This window comes from Fundulus heteroclitus, chromosome 22 (assembly GCF_011125445.2).
Source record: "Fundulus heteroclitus isolate FHET01 chromosome 22, MU-UCD_Fhet_4.1, whole genome shotgun sequence".
NCBI lineage: Eukaryota > Metazoa > Chordata > Actinopteri > Cyprinodontiformes > Fundulidae > Fundulus > Fundulus heteroclitus.
In genome coordinates this window covers 7,186,933-7,207,417 of record NC_046382.1, presented here as the reverse complement: position 1 = coordinate 7,207,417, position 20,485 = coordinate 7,186,933, and the positions used below count along the sequence as shown (strand labels likewise).

At 43.6% G+C, this 20,485-nt stretch overlaps 1 protein-coding gene across 5 annotated transcripts in view; it reads left to right on the top strand.

The window, feature by feature from the left end:
- The window catches only part of ikzf1 (IKAROS family zinc finger 1 (Ikaros)), a 22,022-nt gene extending 2,896 nt beyond the window's left edge, over positions 1-19,126 (top strand). Inside the window, exons 2-8 of one of the 5 annotated variants that reach the window (XM_012856768.3) lie at positions 2,890-2,943; positions 3,118-3,231; positions 11,981-12,250; positions 14,231-14,398; positions 15,742-15,867; positions 16,197-16,328; positions 17,706-19,126. In XM_012856768.3, coding sequence (XP_012712222.1) covers positions 2,890-2,943; positions 3,118-3,231; positions 11,981-12,250; positions 14,231-14,398; positions 15,742-15,867; positions 16,197-16,328; positions 17,706-18,397 — 1,556 coding nt within the window. In that variant the 3' untranslated portion in view covers positions 18,398-19,126. Of the gene's footprint in view, positions 1-2,889; positions 2,944-3,117; positions 3,232-11,980; positions 12,251-14,230; positions 14,399-15,741; positions 15,868-16,193; positions 16,329-17,705 lie in introns of all 5 variants that reach the window. The other 4 variants (XM_012856767.3, XM_012856769.3, XM_012856773.3 and 1 more) reach the window with 4 other exon arrangements.
- The last annotated feature ends 1,359 nt before the right edge of the window (positions 19,127-20,485 follow it).

Sequence of the window (20,485 nt, the reverse complement as noted above, 5' to 3'; positions counted from 1 at the left end):
CACACACACATGCAAACACGCAGGAGGAAGACCGAGACTTCTGTCAACCCACAAGCCTCTTCCTGCATCTCCCCACTTGACAAACTGCGACCAGAACTGTTCCAGTCCCGCTGCGCTCTGTGTCAGAAGTCTTCTCGGTGACTTCCATCCCACCAGCACAAAGGTTCCACTTGCCCCCACTTTTCGCCTCTTTTTAAAGAAAAAAAAAAAAAACACTCATCCACACGCTCCCGTTGTTTCGGGTGATTCTGCATTAAAACGGGCCGACGGCCGGTTTATACGGTTTTAAAGGCAAGGGTCTTTGGGGAGGGAGACGAGCTGGAACGTGCAACGCCGTTTCTTTCTTTCTTTCTTTTCTTTCTTTTTTAAAAGCTGAAGTACAAACGACACATTAGTGAAACAAATTTAGCACAAGACAAAAGTGTCTGTCACATGTAAAGAGTGAAAACAGCATGAAAATAGAGCCGCTGGTCGAGCCAAAGAGCTACTTCCTAATTGTTCTACCCGGCACTTTACTTTCCAAACGCCGAGGCAAGCGGCTTGTGGCCGTGAATGTAGGAACTCCGTCTGTGCTGCTCTTTATTTCAGTCAAGCTGAAAACACACCACCCCCTTTTTTTGCACCATGTACCCGGCACATAAAAAAAAAATACAAAAAGAAGGGCACCACCAGCGTATACCTCCCCTCTGCCCCCAATCTCCAGATGCTGAGAAGCCGAGCAGCGGAGTCGGAGCTCCTCACCCCAGAGTGGCGCGCAGCAAATCATCTGCACCGCTGACCTTTGTCCCCCCACCCCACCCCCCCCTGGCCTTCTTCCTCCCGCTCTAACACTTGCATCCTGGGCGCCTGTTGGCATCTGTAGGCGTCGGGCTCCTGACTTGACTCGGCAGAACGCGGGGCGTTGCGACACAGCGGGCCCCGGTCGCTTCCCACTGCTTGTTCCAAATGTGTGGAGCCATCTGTCAGTAAAACAGGAAGGCCCAGGTTCCCCTTCTCCCTTGGGCTCGTTTCGCTATTTTCGGGAGCTTCACTTCTCCCTGTGTGGCTGCTTGGACCGGGCAGCCGCCCCACCGCGGGCTCCTTCAAGTGGCGGAGCCGGGGGCCGAGGCTGTCGGGCCCATCTGCTGCAGGCTTGAGGGCCATCCATTATTAATGGGGCCACGAGCGTCGGTGACTCCTCAGATACTCAGCCCTGGCCAGAGGATGGCTTCTGGATCGCCTCGTCTCGCTCGAAAAAAAAAAATAAAAATGAATAAATAAAGAGGGCTCCTCAGTCCGACGGCCTGCTTTTCTGTCTAGCCTCGCTAAAGTATTCACGCCCCTTGAACTTCTTCACATCTTATGACGCTACAACCACAAACTGCAGCTAATTTCGTTGGAGTTTTAGATGAGAGGCGAAGCAGTGTGTGATTGTAGGAAGGAAAATGTTATTTTGTTTGTCACAAAAACTGGAGGCATGGAGGTTCTCAGCCTGCCTGAGTCAGAACTCTAGTGGCGTGGGCTGTCGGGCTTTGCTCATCTACAGAGAGACAACTTGCCCAATATTCTGTGCAAAGCAGCTTAAGCTTAGTCAGGTTGGCTGGGGAGCATCTGTGAACAGCAACTTTTGTCTTTCTAAAAATCCTCATGAATATGCTATGATGTCAACCTATCCGGTCTAGATTGGCTGTATCTTTAGCTGGAAGCCAAAGCTTAGCCCCAGTTTAGATTTTCTTCCAGGTTTCCTCTCCATCATTCTTCCTGTCAGCTCCGACCAGCCAATCAGTTGCCACTAAAGTAAAGCATTCCCCCAGCATGATGCTGCCACCACCAGCTCACATGCTGGGAAACGGTCTGTTTTCAGCTCTAGTTTTACCTCCATGCATAAAAGTTTTCCATCTAGGCCAAAAAGGTTAGATTTTTCTCTCATATGACAAGAGGAACTTCTTCCCCGTGTTTCCCATCAACTCTCACCAACTTCCTAGTCCCGGCTAAAACCATGCTTCCCCTTAGGGACGATGTAGGTTGTGTTCCCTACACGTCCGTTTGGCAAACTGTTAGCTGGATTGTCAGCCATGACTTCCCTCTTCCATAATCTCCAAATTAGTAGATTGAGGTAATTATTAATTTGTGAAAGGATTCTACCTCCTGAGCTATGGACCCCTTGCAGGTGCACTGCAAGGGGTCCTTGCACTGGATTATATTTAGGTGCATCAGAGTAAAGGGGGTTGAATCCATATGCGGAACATCTGAAAATCATGTATGCTGCACTTGTTAATGTCGGCCTAGTCGTATTAAATCCCATTGAAATTCATCAAAGTTTGCGCTGCAACAAATCCTTCCTCTCACGCGCCTCCTCCTGTGACCTCTGACCTTCTCGCAGCGATCCGTCTCCCGCCTCGGCAACGTCCCTCCCTCCTTTCCCCGTCCCCTCTCCCTGATTCTGATCGTGTCTGCGCTCGGCCCGCGGGCTCAGCCATGCGTGCTCAGTAAATTAGCGAGAACACGAGCGTCGATCAGCCGGGGCGCGCCGGTTCGCCCGCATCCCCGCCGACCCCGGGGCCAGTTAATTTTCTGCTTAATTTTGCCGCAGTCAGTTTGCGTTTTGGGGACGATTACGTGGCAGGAAATTAACAATAAATAACAAATGTGGTGTGAAAGCCCATTCCCGGCGCGCGCAGCCCTCCGGCGGGCCCCTGCGAGCCGGAGCCGGGCTCCTCCGTGGCTCGGCGTCTCTGTCAGGCCCATAATGAAAACGTCTGCAGTGCTTTGTAATGTAATGCGGCGGGGGACACCGGCTGTGACAAGAGTTATCCCGCTGTGCTGATGGAGTCACACCCTCGGCTCCACTCGCGCCGCCTCTAATGTTGAACTTGATTGAACTTATTCGCATCTGCGTCTCCCCTCCAGAGTACCTGCACCGCATGGAGACCGAGGAGGCCCAAGACATGGCCCAGATGCCAGGTAAACGCTCGCCTAGCTCATGATTGAAATGTAGCGCGCACACAGTCCATACAATAGGCCCACAAACAGCCTCTTTGCATCAGCCGGAGGTAATTTGTCTTCTCCTGAGAGCGCCGTGTCCAGGGCGCTCGTGGTGAGTGACGGCTGTTTGTCGGTGTGTGTCCCCCCCCCCAGGCAGGGAGAGCCCCCCTGCCAACGAAGCGTCTGAGGAGGCGGAGGAGCCCATGGCCGTCCCCGAGGATCTGTCCGCCAGTTCTGGCCACCAGCAGAACAACCGGGGGGACAAAGGTACGAGGCATTCTCCCACCCCAACACACACACACACACAGCCCCCCCATCTCAGCAGTGATGCTCATGGACTTTAAGGCTAAACTGACCCACAGGGAATCTGAAGCACACCCCCCTGTTGTTTAAACAAGGAGATCGTGGTAAATCCGTTCAGCCGAGAAACACTAAACTCTGCTAGACAGAAAGAATAAATCAGCTGTTGCATAAGTATGTACACCCCGAGCTAATACTTTGATGTAGCGCCTTTTGATTCATTTGCAGCATCCAAGCTGAATCAGACGTCTCTTTTCCACGGCCCTCCTCCTCTGTGCACCTTCTGTTGCTTATAGGAGCCGATGTCACAAGTTAATTTCTCCATTGTGAGATCAATAAAGTTCTATCTAATCTAACCTAATCTTCAGGCGACCCCACGGGTTTCCTGTCAAAATTTAGCCCTGGACTTTGACTAGGCCATTCCAAAACATAACTTTTCCTCTCCTGACGCCATTCTGTTGTTGAGCTGAAGGTGTGCTTGGACTCACAGGGATGCCGACAAGCAAAATCCAGCTTCAGCTTCTTAGCGGACGCCTAAAGGTTTTGGGTATTCCTAGCTGAAGAAAACCAATCCCACAGCACGATGCTGCCACTTCCGTGTTTCACTGCTGTCATTTAAAGATGTCCGATGTTGTGTTGGGGCCCTGTTTTATGAATAATTTGTTTCATCAGACCACAGCACATACTGCCACGAAAGGTTTGAGTGATTTTAGCGACAATGTGTTGTTTTCTTTGGAGCCACACGTCCAGAAACATGGATCCTGCATGATATTGTTATCCTTGTCCTGACTGATCCCTTTGCAGAGAGGATATAAATTATCAAAGGGATCTGACTGTGCAAATGGTAGCTGTAGGAAAAGGATAAAAATAGGAAAATGTCAGAAAAAATTTCACTAGGACATCTTAAAATTATTTATGGTGCGTCAGCTTCTCTATGATTATTGTTCGGGGTGAACTCAACAAGATTGAATCATAAGATGCTTCGATATTAGTGCGAGGGTGTACAAACTTATGGAATAAGGTTAGAGCAGTTTTTATATTTTTATATTGTTGCTCTACTAAATATCCTGTGTTTCAGTTAAATAAAACTGGTTTTATGTCACGTTTACGGTGGAAAAAGTTTCAAAACAAACTACCATGGTCTCATTTTTCTGCCGCAGAAAAACTTGGCAATTTAACAGGGGTGTGTAGACTTTTGAGAGCCGCTGTGTGTGATAAGCACGTCCAATGAAGCAGCAACCAAACAGGAGCCAAAAAAATTAATAAAAATATTAAAAAATAAAAAAACTGCAGCAACATGGACGTATGTATTCCCACCACATCCAAATCAAACCCGGACAGCTAAGTGAAAAATGTCAGGATCAAAAGCAGAACACACACACAAAACTGTTAATTTAACCTAATCCCATGTACATCCATCGGGAGTACAGCCCAAACCCCCTGGAAAATGTAATTTAATTCTGCAGAGAGACACATTTAGGTCATTGGCAGGAAAGGTGGAGGAAATAGAAACGCCTTTGATCCATGGCGTGTCATTAATAACCCCAATCTTAAGGAATACTTAATGTGGCCTTGATTTGAGTTTGTGAACATCGAGCAGGGGAATTTGGTGGCGAAAATAAGGATGAGGCAAGCGCAAGTCCTCCTAACACGGGCGGTTTGTGAAAGAGCAAGAAATGTTCACCGCGGCTGCCTGTGGTAGCAACAGGATAAAGGCGATAACCTGGATTAAAGGGGCCGAATTTGTGCAGGTCAAACATTCTAGGTGTCAGAGGAAATTTCTCGGGTTGCGAAAAAAACATGAAAAGGGCTGCGTTCATCGTGACAAAAAAAAAAAAAAAAAGGCTCGTCACGTGCTATCTGCAGCGTTCCACATATCCAGATAACGGCAAAGATTAGCAGCGCGCAGTCAAAAATAAGATGCGAGAGGAAACTGAAATAGGATGTGTAAGAGTTTCCTAAGAAGAACTTGCCATCAGACAGTTTCAACACTCCTGGAGATAAAGAGTTTAGGAGCAGGGCCAGAGCCGAAAGAGATCAGCACATCAGCACACCACAGAGGTCACACACCTGCGCACACACACACACACACACACACACAGGTCTACATGATTACTAACAAAGGCTTTCTCTTTGACTTCACCGGTGAGGTGACAGGAAGGGAACTTGACTCAAGCAGGAAATCTCCTCATGCTTCTACTTTTTTTTTCTGTTTTTTTTTTTTTTTTTTTGCTGAAAAATATCAAAAAGCACATTGTTTAAAATGTTTAGTTCCCAGTGTGGAGAAAAAAGGCGCACGGAGACATTTATTTTGTCTTTAATCCACGTGCATCGGCGTAGTGTGCATGTGTGCGCATCTCTCTGCGCAGGGACGGGGGAGAAAGAAGGGAAGTGCAAGTATCTGGTACATCTATGCATCGCTGCCTCTGCGATAAAAGCCAGAATGAGTTAAAATTATCGCCCAGGCTCATGTGCTGCTCAGTTCTCTTTAGTTAAAAAAAAAACAAAAAAAACAGGCAAATAGGAGGGGGACTATATGTGGGACATGGAACCTCAAAGTATCGAAAGCTCGAAACCTCAAAAACCCCAGGTTGTTTCCTGTTGCAAATAACTAATTCAGAGCTCGGGATCGACTCTATCGGGCCGCAGTCTCAACGCTGTAGAACAGAAAAGGAGGTTCACAGGTTAGCGTCAATTAACTTAAGATCATGGAGAACCGTTGGGTTAAAGTCACAAGCCTGCAAGATGACCTGCCAGCTGAATTTTTTTTTCTTCTCTTTCACTTTCTGTGATTCAGATGGAGCCTTTTGCTATTTCAGAGACATGAGACTGAGAGGGAGACTAGTTCCCGAAAACATGGCTGCAAGTTTTTTTTTTTTTTTTTTTTTGTCATGTGTGAGGGGAAAAGTAGGCTGTATTTAGTGTTCCTGCCCGTTGTGCTGAATGTGTTGCTGGCGTGGTTTGACACTTGTGGTTCCACTACCTTGCACACTGAGTTATTTTCAGGCTCTGAGAGAAGCCGACAAACAGCAACTTCCAGCAGGCATCCTCCGTCCACGCTGAGCTGCTAACGTCCCTCCTGGCAGCTCACATCTCTTCATTGCGATCGGCTCTATTCGTTCTTCTGTCCTCCGTCATCGGGGGGGACACACGCTCGCCCCGTATATCAGGCTGTGACTTTTTATTGTTACCTTTCGGTGTTTGTCTACAGCGCGACCTGACACCTGCTTCCCAAAATGAAAAATCAGGATGTGTGATCATGACAAACATAAAAATAAAAGCTTTCTTCCTATTCCATATTTAGTCACAACTTCCTCATATCCATGAGACCTGGGCGGCTGCCCAGCGATCAACGTTCCCTTGTCTGCAGCCTGCTTGAACACTTTCAGTGCTTTTTGTTCTCAGGGAAGTTGAATTTGCAGCACTTTACCAGAAAAACTGCTCCGTTTCGTGGCCAATTACATCGTATCCAGCTGGATCTAAATTAAATCCGTACAGCACCACGGCAAAGTATTCACACCCTGGGAAAATTTCCACTGTTTATTGTTATATGGGTGTTTTAAATAGTAGACCTAAACAAATTAGCTTTTTGGGGGAATGTCTTTGTCATCTTGGGACATTTTATTCCTTTAACCTTTACCCACTTTGATTTGCAACACAGCTCAATTTCACTCAGCCTGAACGGTGAGCGTCTAAAATCACCTTTCAAGTCAGAAGTGCATTTATATCCAGACTTTGACTAAAGCTGCACCAGTTGGGTGTTTAGGGCCACTTTAACAGGTTTTCTTCTAGCGTTGCTCTGCATTTAGCTCCATCGGTTTACCTATCTCTGCTGGAGAAAAGCCTAGCATGACGCTGCTACTGCCAGATCTGACCAGAGACCTTTCTTCCACGAGTTTCTGTGTCCCCTACAAGGTTTGGGACAAACTGAAACATTGCATTGTGCAAGCGTATTGTACAAAGAATTATGTTTAAGCAGTGATCTAATTTAACTATTTAGAAACAGTAGAACATTACACTTCAATATTATAACGTTTAATGAGACAGTTAAAGTAGTGAATAGACTTGACAGCATCAACATTGCCTCGATAATAAGGTGCCTTAGAAGTGAGGATTCTCCCCCTAATAATATATTAAGTATTCATATATTTCCTTTCCTGCTTTGTTTCTCCATATTTACTTTACATTCGTTATTAAAAACCAGAGTCTGGTTTTAAAGCCGTATCTATTCATTATTACTCAGTTGTGCCTTTGAGGCTAAGGGTGACAAACTTGATCACTTTAAAATCTTACAAGCCTCATAAAGCAGGAACATTTACATCATCACTGAACTGCTTGAGCCTGCCTGAGGGAAAAAAAAAAAACATGTTGGTGGTTTTTCTGAGAGCTTCATGTTTTGCAACACGTGCAACCTAGTCTCCAGAAAACAATGTTTGCCTGAGCGAGCTGTACTGCTTGATTCTCTTTCACATTTGCAGGCAGGGTGCAGAAGACGTCACAAATCCACCGCGCTCCACCGAATCTCACAAACGATCAGCAACAACCCCCCCCCCCAGTCAGGAGGAGCACTTATTGCTCAATACTTAAAATTAATTCTTCTACTAAAAATAATGTAGCTTAACTGATAAAAACTACGGTTTTGTGTTGAATTGCCTAACGAGAGTGTTCTTAATGCACACATAAAACAGAGCAAACTCAAACTGTTAGCTGTGTGAACGTTAGCAACTTAAACAGTTAGCCGAACATCTGGTTCAGCCTAGACGGTATTAGATAAATGTTTACACCAGAAAAACTAATCAGCATCATAAATATTGAGTATAATAGAAAAAGCAAAGTACAGGAAGATGTACTTATTTAAGTATACGGTAAACCGGTTGGTTAACAACAGCCTAACAACAGAAACGACTTCATTAGCTTGCTAACTGTTGGTGTAATGACTAAATTCATGCAATTTGCAAATGTTTAGACACCGCTGATCAAATACTGATAATATGTGTTCAGTGACCCCCCCCCCACCCCCCCTTTTTTTCATGGTTAAAAAACTAAGATAAGGCTGTGTTTTATTGCAGTACCTTAATCTCACATTTGAGAATGTAAAAAACAAACAAAAAAAAAGCCAACCTTGAATTTGAATTCATTCAGTAAGTGGGAAAAATGGCATTTGAAGAAAGTCAAAGCAAATCTAGAAAATCTTTAAAAAAATGACAGTCTAAAGGAATTCAAGAAGGTTACAAAGCTATTCATAAAGCTTTGGGAGAACCACAGTGAGAGACATTATCCACAAATCCTGGAATATTCATGAACTTTCCCAGAAGCAGCCCGTCTACCAAAATGCCTCACTTGCCTCAGTTAAAGTCAGAGTTCATGATTCGACAATAAAAAAACAGAGACTAGACAGAAATTGCCTCCATGGGAGCGTTTTAAGGCCAGAACCAAAAAAAATACCAATGCAAATGCTCGTCTAAAATGTCTCAAAAACATCCAGATGATCCACCAGACTGTTGAGAAAATATTCTGTAGATTGATTCATCTACGGTGGAGCTTTTTGGAAGGTGCACACCCCATTACATCTGGTATAAAACTAACCAAGCATTTCAGAGAAAGCCCACCATACCTTCAGTGACACCTAGAGGTGAAGGTGTCTGCTTCAGAACCTGGACCGCCTGCCCTGATAGTCTGAAGCTGGGGTGTGATCCAAAGCCCACCAGAAAATCTACATCTGATTGACTAAAAAGAAACTAAATGAAGCCAGTCAAAGTCTGATAAATTCAGTCAAGATGCCGTGGAATGACTTTAAACAGGCAATTAATGCCAAAGAACTGAATGTGTCTGAATTAAACCCGTTTTGTAAAGAAGAGTGGGCCAAAGCTCCTCCACAGTGACCCTCCTTGGTTATATTACAGGCTAGATGGCAGTTGTTGAGCCAAGCGTTGTAAGTCTTTGCGTTTAGGAGGTAAAATATTTTTTTCACATTCGTTTTGCTTTAGTTAATAGGGTCATAATTTTTGTCTTTACTTAATTTATCTTGTTTCTTATAAACGTCTTTCGATGATCTGATTAATTTAAGTGTGGCAAAAATAGAAAGCAAAAATAGACGATATCTGTAAGGGTGCAAATACTTATTCACAGCTCTGTATTCGTCCTGATGTACATCTATTTAATTTCAGCGGACGCAAAAAGAAACTTTTAGTTTCTCTTAGTGAAACACAAATAGATTTGTGTCAGAATCCCCGTTTTACCCTCGACACACACACACACACAGGGAGCTGCTGCGTCGCAGCTTTGCTAGAGCGAGGAGGTCTTTCCTCTGCTTTGCGTGCCAGCTGATGTCGCGTGGTGGAAATAAAGAAAAAAAGTTGTCAGAGAGAAGTTTGATGTGCGCAGCAGATAAAGGGAGATAAGTGTGTTACGGCGATCCTTATATTTCACTTCACCTCCAGCGGGCTGTTAGCAGACCTTTATGTTCCCTCTGTGAGTCGTTGTGAAAAAGCCCAACTGTTTCAGTTACACGCTGTTTTACAATCCCTTTCCCGTGCTTCCCTTTCTGTCACTTCTCCATAATTCTTGGTATTTCAGTTAGACAGGCCCGCTTTCTGAAGCTTCCCCTTTTTCCATGGATTCCTATATTTCATGATTTCCACTTCTTCCTCTTCGGTTGTACAAACAGAGGCGAAGGCATGGGGAAATCAGGCTGCTGCCGACATGTGCAAACCACAGGCCGGCGGCTGCGGGACTCGCACGAGTCCGCCGCGTCTCTTCGGCACATTTTTAAACGTTTGCTTTCTGCTAGGAAAAGCGGGAGCAAACAGTTTATTGCTCACAACGCTTCTCTCTTTCTTTTTATTCCCATAGAAAACTGGAAATAAACAAACAGATTAAAACAAAACACCTTTATGTAATCTGTCCTCAGAAACGATTGGCATTTATCAACCATGCTCCAGTTTGGAGCTTTTAAAAAATTAAAGTAAGGTCTGTGCCTATAAGCGAGATTGTAAGAAGTGTTGCTCTGTTGCTCCGATAGTCAGTGCGTCAGTCCCTGTAGTTTGCTTCCTGTGTCTCTGTTTCCTGTTTATCTTGCTGTCATTTGCTTCACCAAAGTGTGATGGTGTGAGATGATCGGCGTGTTGCAGCATCTCCCCGCTGACATCCTGAAGCAGCAGGCATGCCCTCCACCTGTGTATCCTGGGTAAACTCGTCTGGCCTGCTTTGGCAACGAGCGGCAGCCTTCAGCCTTAAAGCTGCGTAGGCTGATCTCAGCCAAAGTCGTCTCACAACAAAATGTCTGAAGTCGGAGGGGATTTCTGCAGAAGTTATCACAGAGCTGGTGCTCTTTGGTCATTTTGATAATGCAGGTCTCTTCCAGCTGGAGCAGTTGAAGTGATAAATGTACAAGGATAGCGTAAAAACAGTGAAACAGTAGCATCTTTAGTGATGTTTAGATGACGTAGCATCATGAAGACCAAAAAACACTGCAGACAGGTCAGGGGGGGAAGCTGAGGAGAAGTTTAACGCCGGTTTCGCCCCTCTATAACAATAATCTGGCACAGCACCAACCCAATAAAGACATGGCCGTCAACCCAAACTGTCAGACCGGGCGTGGAGAGCACCGATCAGATAAGCAGCCAAGTGGGGACTCTGGAGGAGTTCATGGGGTCCAGAGCTCAGTTGGGAGGAGACAACTATTAGCCGTGCACTGCACTAATCTGGCCTTTATTAGAGAGAGGGAGAGAGGTGAGGCATGCTGGGGATGCAGAAAACAGGTGGAAGGAGGAGCTCTGGCTAGATGAAAACACTGTATAGTTGAAAAATAACACTTGCTTTTCTTAAGGAAAGTGACTCAGGGTTGATAGGAAGAGAAATGGAAGTAATTACAGAACAATCCTAATAGAAAGTGTGTTAGAGACTGCAAAAAATAAAATATTCTATTTGTTATAGTGGCCTAGTCAAAGTCCAGACCTCGAGCTGTTTGTGAATCTGTTGCAAGACTTGAAATATTTATAAAGCTGTTGTAGACATACCGCAAAAGACCTGCAGCTGAAATATAAACTAAAAGTTGTTCCACAAAGAATTTAGTCAGATGGGATGTAAACCAATGCATGCCACACTTTTCAGATTTAAATGTGTAAATAACGCTGAAAACCAATTTTCTTTTTTTCTTCTACCTTACAACTAATCACCACTATGTACGTTTGTCACATGAAATCCGGATAAAAGACACGTTCTCACAGCTGCAATCAGTGATTATCAGCACTATGTTTATGTTTTTAAACGCAGTGATTCCAAATCAGGAAACATTTTATCATAAATATGAAAAATAAATATCAGCACAGAAAAGAGCCCTAATCAGGAAGAGAGAAAATTATGACCGACATCTGTTTTAAAAAGAAAAAAAATCCAAAGGAATAAAGGTCTGTTTCTGTCCTCGAGGACCAAAGTCCTGCAGGTTTAAATGTTTCCCCCTCCCAACACATCTGGTTCTAAATGTGGATTTAAAATGTATCTAAAGCAAACAGCAAAAAGGCCTAAAATGAACTGAAATGGACACCAAATGCATAAGATATCATGAATTTATTGAGTCTTAGAGGTTCAGGCTGTGAGGTTAATGTAAGGAATAGTGTTTATGCAGCAGTACTGACCCAGAGTGCCCATCTTCTAGAGTTTACCATGAACTATGCTCGTATTCTAAACCGTGGCCCCCCCTTGCCCTCTTTTCCAGCCTGTAACATTAAAGTTGAGGCTCGCAGTGATGAGGAGAGTGGGCTGGCCTGTGACATGAATGGCGTGGAGGAGGAGGAGTGCGCGGAAGACTTGCGCGTGGTCGATCCCTCCGGGGCCAAGGTGAACGGCTCACAGCCGAGCGCCGAAGCCAAGGCCTTCTCCTCGGCTGGCGGTATCCGGCTGCCCAACGGGAAGCTCAAGTGCGATATCTGTGGGATAGTTTGCATTGGCCCCAATGTGTTGATGGTGCACAAGCGAAGCCACACCGGTAAGCCGCCTGCAATGTTTCTTGCTCTTCCTTTGCACCCATGTTCACTGTCAGTATGAAAGGGAGAAGACTGTGTGCTGTGGTGCTTCCTGTTCTTTGCAGCTCTGACAGACGTAGCAACGAGAGTCTCAGGGTAGTTCCCTGCACTACATCATTTTTAGACAAACAGATCATTGCAGAATGCAGCACAGTGCCCTCTATTAAAATGATGATATATTTGCAGTCTCCCAAAAAACTCCTTTGTGATGTTGTGCACACAATTGGAGACGCACCGGTCAGCTGGCCAGACATCGGAAACGGACGATTTCCCCTCAAACGGCAGGTCAACTACTGAAAAACCTGATCTTTTCTCCCCCTCTGAATTAAATGCATTAAAAAAAACAAGAATTTCCACTATTTTTATGTCTGCAAATGCCTCAGTCATCGGCCCTTTGATGCACTTTCAAACCAAAAATACATTTACATACATTTCAGGAGCATCTGCTGCAATCCAGGAAGTTTGATGATCTTATAAATATCTTAATTTCTGATAAATAAATAAAAAAACTCTATTAAATAACCTGCAGGACATTTACTTTCTTTAATCATGTGTTGCAAAGAAAATCTGTGTCAGCAGGTTAGAGGCCAGGGATCCCAACTGGACGATTTCACCTTCGTCTGCAGGTCAAATATCGGTGTTTTCAGAACCAGCAGACCTTTTGTCTGTTGTGTGTGTTATTTACCTTAGAGAAGAAAGTCAGACCCGCTCAGGAGAAAACCGCACCAGCATCAGCACCGGCCAGGAGTAGCTTGATCGCTGCATCTATACCCTCCTTCCTGTCACGCCCGAAAGATTTTTCAGCCCCGCATTTAACATTCATCAGTTTTCACTTAAAGATCCCCCTAATAACCGCCAGACAAACACTAATTATTGATTAGTTACTGTGCAAACACGCGCCCCGAGTCAAGAAACAGGATATCTGCTGCAGTTAAAAGGAATCTACTCAGAGCGACAATTATCTGGCTATTAAAAGTTTTTCAAACGTTCAGAAATGATATGCTATTGTAATGGAGCCAAACCAGTGGTGGGGAACATTTGCAAAAAGCCATTTAACTGTCAAGCTTCTGAAACTAATGAAACTCAAAATGGAAGAAAGGAACACTTGACTAATGTAAATGCAAAAGAAAGTGCGCTAAGAGATATAATGAAACGGCTCCTATTTAAAAAGAAAATATTCTGCACTACGTCTTTTGCTCCTGAAATGCATTTTTAATGATTTTCCCTTTATATTTTTGCTGCTTCACTGGCGACTCTTATTTTATGGCGGGCTTTTGAAAGAGAAAAAAAAAAAAGGGGGCCATATTATAACGTTTTCAGAGAATGCCACAACACGCGGAAAGGCTGGATATTGGTTGATTCCAGAGGCGCTGATCAGGAAGACTGGCTCTCAACACAAAGTGTTTCCTTCGCTTTATTCAAATGAGGCTGAATTTGCATCGTGATGTGGCGCTCTTATTTTAGAGACGAAGAAGAGGCAAAAATGAGATTTTCAGATCAAATTGACCCAAGCAATGGTGCATTACGAAGCTGGCAGGCTGAGTCGGAGAGGCTCTTGTTCGATCAGCGCGCCAGGAGTCGATGAGGCAGGGGGAGCGCGGAGAGATGGAGTGTCGCTCCGCTGTGAAACCCTCCCACCGGCTGCTGGATCGCTGTCTGCCCCGGAGACGCTCCATCATCCAGCTTGTTCTGGCGCCCGCCGCCCTTGTAGCTCAGTGACCCTGCCATCCTGCCGCCGCCGGCTTTGCATCCACAGATCTGCAGGCTTGATCAAATACAGCCAGATGAGGGGAAGCTAAGAGGAAAAAGGCAAAAATTGTCCCATCACATACACACGTTTCAACCGGGTGTTAGTGATGCACACGTTTTCTGTCTCTTCCTCGGGATTTTCCTCGCCTCTTTGTATTCAGGGGTGTCTGCTCTCTGTGCGCCGCTGTCCGCAGGCGAACGCCCGTTCCAGTGCAGCCAGTGCGGCGCCTCGTTCACCCAGAAGGGTAACCTGCTGCGTCACATCAAGCTCCATTCAGGGGAGAAACCCTTCAAGTGCCACCTGTGCAGCTACGCCTGTCGCAGGAGGGATGCCCTCACAGGCCACCTGCGCACCCACTCAGGTGAGCGTGCCACACCCACCCACACCAACACACAAAACTCTCCCCACTCGCGGTGGTTCTAGGAAAACTCAGGACACAACAACTTCTTCTGTTCAGTTCTTTGTAAGGGGAAGTTGACAACATGGAGATATGGTGTCACTTTTTTTTCTTTTTTTTTTTTGCAAATGCTTTGCAGAAGTATGTGCTAATGAAATCGGGTGTAAACAGCTTACTTGCTCCGAACAGTTTCAACGGAAGAGCGACGGGATAACCTGCACGGTTAGAGCCGTGCATGTGCGAGTTTTCATTGTGCATGTTTCACTGCGTTAAGAAACCCGGCTCCATTTGAAATGTCAGCTCTTATCTGTAATGAATCAGTAATCCGCAGCACATTTTTAGTTACCACAGACTGGTTGGCACAGATCGAAAGGAGCAGTTTAAATAAAATGCCCACAGTAAAATCAGCAAGCGCATGCAAACTAAGGTGGGGTTCATCTCTGAATTTAGCTTAAACTAAATATATTAAATTCACTTATTTCTGCTCTTAATTGTTTTTCACACTATTTCAATTAATTCCAGGACAACCAGTTGTCCGTTAAATAAAAATGTTCTCTTGAAATACAATCTTATTATTCTTATAGTTTTTATTATTAATGTTTAGCTATATCTATTTTTCTATATATTTCATTTACATTTAGTTGAATAATCTAAATTAATGTTCTTCAGTAATTTTTTTTCCTAAAAAATTTAAGACACTTTTTAGGGAAAAAGATTTTTCATTTTTAAATGCAGGCCTTCTAACATAAAATTTGATGTCTAATTAAAATCAGAACAAAGTTTTTATAGTATACTAATGAGCTCTTTTTTCCCCCAACTAATTATTGAACTATTGAATTTGTTATTTAAATATTTTTTACTACGTTTTTATATTCCATTTTAAATATTCGATTTTATACAGAAATAGTTTGCATTTATTTTCTGCATATTAAAATTTTCAATGGGTTAACCCAGTGTTTTTTTCTTTAAAAAACTGAGAAAATCCAAATTTTCGGTTTAAAAATTGGCCGTTTAAAATAAAATTAAAAGAAATTTTGAAAAATACAAAAAAGGCCTTTCTAAAGAGGCTTTAGAAATAAAGTTTAAATGAAACAATAAACCTAGTCTTATAATTTCATTTTTGTTGGTGTAAAGAGAATTTATTGCCAAACCCAGTAAAAATACACACTAGACCTAAGCTGGATCTCTAATCTAACTTAATATTTTTGCTACAATTCTCTTAATTTAATGCAAGCACCTACAGACAGAAATTTGGGTTTCTGAGCACCTTGATGGAGTGTTTTTTTTTGTTCCTGGATGTATTTTAGTTGGAAAACCGCACAAGTGTGCCTACTGTGGCCGGAGTTACAAGCAGCGCAGCTCCCTGGAGGAGCACAAGGAGAGGTGCCACAACTACCTGCAGTGCATGGGACTGCAAAACAGCATCTACACAGGTTTGTCGCCCAAAACCGTTCCGCCCTCCTGACTCTAAAATATCATATGCCGACAACACTGATCTAGCTGCGTGCCCTTATAATCCACACAATAATTAGACGCATATCTGCATGGGTGTTTATCGTCTGAATGCATGAGCAAAACGTTTACAGACCAAGAGCTTCACATGTCAGAACAGTCCGCTCTGTGCCCTACATACAGCAAAGATATAGAAAAATACCATCTGGCATGTATCATCAGCTTCCACCTCATCATCTGAACTAAAAAAAGGACCAGTTCAAAATTACTCTGACGCTGAAATCTACTTCTCTGTCTTGCTTTCCAGTAGTAAAGGAAGAAAGCAGCCAGAATGAGCAGAGGGAAGACTTAAGCCAGACGGGATCTGACAGAGCCTTGGTGCTAGACAGACTAGCTAATAATGTAGCTAAGCGTAAGAGCACTATGCCCCAGAAGTTTGTGGGTAAGGGCTGCAATCTGCTTCTTTTGTGTGAATAAAATGCTTTTACTGTTGTTAGCAAATAGGCTCAGCCGCAATGTCCTTTATGTTCATTTATCACCTCGCCTCTGCACAGTGCATGCATGCTGACTTAGCTTGATTATTTCCAGAAAAAAACTATTTGTTGACCATAATAATCATAATAAAAGAGGAAATGCAAAAAATAAAAATAAAAATAAGAGGGGATATAAAATGCAGGTGTCAGACCAGGACTTTATTAAGAGACCATAAAAACTACAGTATTCATACTTTTTTCACATTGTAACCACAAAGTTTAATACACAACCAACGCTACAGTTGAAAGAAGGTTTCAATTTAAGAGACGCAGCAAATACTTGGAACCAGGTGCTCTGGTCAGATGACACTAAAGTTACCGAACGTTTTTCGCTAATTATAAGCTAAAATGTCACCCCAAACACGCCACCCCATTATCAAAACAGGGCGATGGCAGCATCATGCTGTGGGGATACTTATCCTCAGAGTGGGAGTAATATGGATGGAGCTTCAAAAACAGGGTAGTACCCAGAAAATGGGGCAGAGGTTCACCTCCCAGCAGAACAACCAGAATGGCCTAGTCAAAGCTCAGACTTAAAACCAGTAGAGGATATGTGGATTGATGTTCAGAGAGTCTCTTCACTCTGTCTGGCTGAGACTAGAACTGAACTTTTTCACAAGCATGCAAAACAACATTTATATGTGGCAAAACTAACATTGTACACCATGCTGAAATGAGGTGGTGGCAGCATCATGCTGTGGGGATAAAAGGAGCTAAATACAAGACAATCCTGGGAGAAAACATGTCAGGCGCTGCAAAAAGACATGAAACTGGTGCAGAGGTTCTCCTTCCTGCAGAACAATGACCCAAAACATACAGCCAGGGCTACAAAGGAATAGTTTGGATCAAAGTATAGTCAGGTGTTGGAATGGCCTAGTCAAAGTCCAGACTTAAATCCAGTTAGCAAAGAAGAAGTTTCAAAAATGTCAGTGTTTAGATGTGACGGTTGGTGGGAACGTTCAGAAAAACACTTTAATTGCCGTGGAAGGCGGTTTTAACAAAGCATTGGCCCGTAAGAGGCTGAATACTAATGAATGGCAGATTTTTTAGATTCAAATATTGTGTTGGTCTATCACATAAATTCCCCCTAAAATAGCTTAAAGCTTGTGGTTTTAATGTGTCAAAAATGTGAAAAAGTTGAAGAGGTGTGACTACGTCTGCACAGCTCTACAAGTAATTTTCTGACTGCGCTAGAGAGCAATAGGCTCCTTAACGAGACGACAGGATGTAGGTAAATGTTTAAGAGTGTCGGTGAAGTATATCTGCGTCTGTTTCTGACCCACCAGGAGACAAACGTCTGTCGGATCTCTCGTACGACGGAGGATCGGGAGAGCTCATCCAGCCCCACGTCATCGACCAGGCAATCAACAGCGCCATAAGCTACTTAGGGGCCGAGTCTCTCCGACCTCTGGTCCAGACCTCCCCGGCTTCCTCCGATGTCGGCCTCGGCTCCATGTACTCCCTTCACAAGACGGCCGCCGACGGCCACGTGGGCTCGGGCCTGTCGGCCAAAGACAGCGCCGCCGAGAACCTGCTGCTGCTGTCCAAGTCGGCCCCCAGCGACAAGGACGGCTCGCCCAGCCACAGCGGCCAGGACTCCACCGACACCGAGAGCAACAACGAGGACCGGACGGGCGCCGCCACGGGCCTCATCTACCTGACCAACCACATCACCTCGGGGGTGAGGAACGGCGTGCTGCCGCTGGTGAAGGAGGAGCAGCAGAGGCAGTACGACGCCATCAGGGCCGGCATGGAGATGGCGTCCGAGGGCTTCAAGGTGGTGACGTCGGACGGGGAGCAGGTGAGGGCGTACCGCTGCGAACACTGCCGCGTGCTCTTCCTGGACCACGTCATGTACACCATCCACATGGGCTGCCACGGCTTCAGAGACCCCTTCGAGTGCAACCTGTGCGGCCACCGGAGTCAAGACCGCTACGAGTTCTCGTCCCACATTACCCGGGGGGAGCACCGCTACTGAGCCGTTTAGCACAGAAAACACACACAAGCAGACAAATCCCTGGAACGAATGCCGCAAAAACAACAACAACACATGATTCTGCAATAAATAGTGTAGAAATACATGATGTAAAATACACTCCTGCTGTTTGGAGATTTTTTTTTTTTTTTTTAAAAACCTTGTTGCATGTTTGTTGATATATGGATTACTATTACAACTTCCTTTTTTTTTATTATTTTAGATAAAATGTTTCAGAAAACATGAACTGTTGTAGAAAATGCAGCCAAAAATAAGAAAGGACCGTTTTTATATTAAAATCAACAAGAAAAAAAAAGACTTGCACCCAAAAAAAAAAAAAAGATTCAGTGCAAGCAAAACACTGCTAACACTGGACTTAAACACAATCAATGAAACCTGACAAGGTGAGCCCAGAGTCCTGTAAAAACGTCTCCATCTGTCACCTTTAGCTTGTCTTTGTGGTATTATTTATGAAACATTTACATGCTTGTCTATTTTTTTTTTTTTTTATATTTATTACAGTGATGGATGTTTTGTGTTGTAGAGTAGCATCTTTTTTCTGTTCAGCTGTACTAAAAATGTGTGTGAGAGGAATCTGCGTCTGCTGCTGGAGGCTGTTCACGTAAAGGATCGAAATCTGCTGTACTGGAAACTAAAAATAAAGTTACCATCGTTTCAAGAGAGAGTTATGCTTTCAAGATGTCAATAAAGGATATTTTATATATGCGCAAAGTGTGGGTACATTTTCTTTGTATAAAAAAAAGGCAATTTAAATGTCAAAATGTTGATAGTGAAACATAAATTAGGGCTAAAAAAAATGATTTGTGGAGTTTGGCTCTCAAACTTTCTGAAATAATTAAGTGTGCGTGTCATTCAAGATGCAGCTCGGTTCAGACCTGTCAAATGAATTTCAAGAAGACCGAATGACTGACGTTCGATTAAAAAAACAAAAAAAGCGCTGTGGGAAAATTAACAGATAGATGTGAATAAATGAAAACTCCTGACAAATGTGTTTTTTTTTTACTGTGCAGCCAAAATGTTCTGTAATATTCATACGTTATTTTTATCTTTTTAAATCTCACTTGATAATCCAAGTGAACCTAAATAATCTATATAGTATTGATTTATTACACACAGTGAAGTACTTCAAGCATTTATTTTTGTTAATTTAGATTTTTGTCTTACAGCTGACCCAAAACTCATTTTAATTTTACATTGGAAAAAATAAAATAAAGATTTTTAATACAGAAATGGAGGCTCACTGAACAATACAGTGCTGTGAAAAAAGTATTTGCTCCCTTACAGATTTTGACCATTCTTTTTTTGTCACTTTTAGTGTTGCAGATTATCAAAGATAGCCATAGTAATTATAAAAAATGGTTTTGAAATGATGACTTAATTTAATAAGGGACTAGTAATCCAAACAACAGTTTGCTTTAGCAGAATTGGTGTAATTCACCCACACGGGGTGAGGCGGGGTGTCATGCTATAGCAGGTTGATCTATATTAGTAAGCTATGGCTACTTTAAAACCATGATTTTGTTTTGGGGATTGTTTGAACCTTCACAAGTTAACTCGATCCTTTGCTTTTGTGCTTTGGATCATCGTCCTGCTGCATTGTCCAGGTGCGATAAAGCTAAAGGGAACATGTCAAGGTTGTCAGTTCTTTCTCGTCAGATTTAAATCATTCACTTGTAGTTTATAGAAAGTGGAACTGCAACACTTTAGTCTGAAATTCTCATTAATTTACCCCACATTCCTCCTTTTCCCCCCTGTTCTGAGGTACGTCTCAGATTAACTCGTTTTGGTGCCATCTCTTTAAATCTGAAGGAGGCGCTTCACACCCTGCCGATATCGATAAAGCTCCTGGACAGACTAGATTAAAATTATCTGCTCTCCCTGAGACTTCAAGTACACAACCACCTGTACTGTAAAGACTAAAGAAGTGGATTTTGCATATCTCTCCTTTAAAGTCAAACTGACGGCCAAATATTTTCCTCGTTAGGGATCAGAATTCACAGATCCATATATTACGGCAAATCGTCCAGGTCCCTAAGCAGCAAAGCCTCCCTGCCACCATGTTTTACTGTA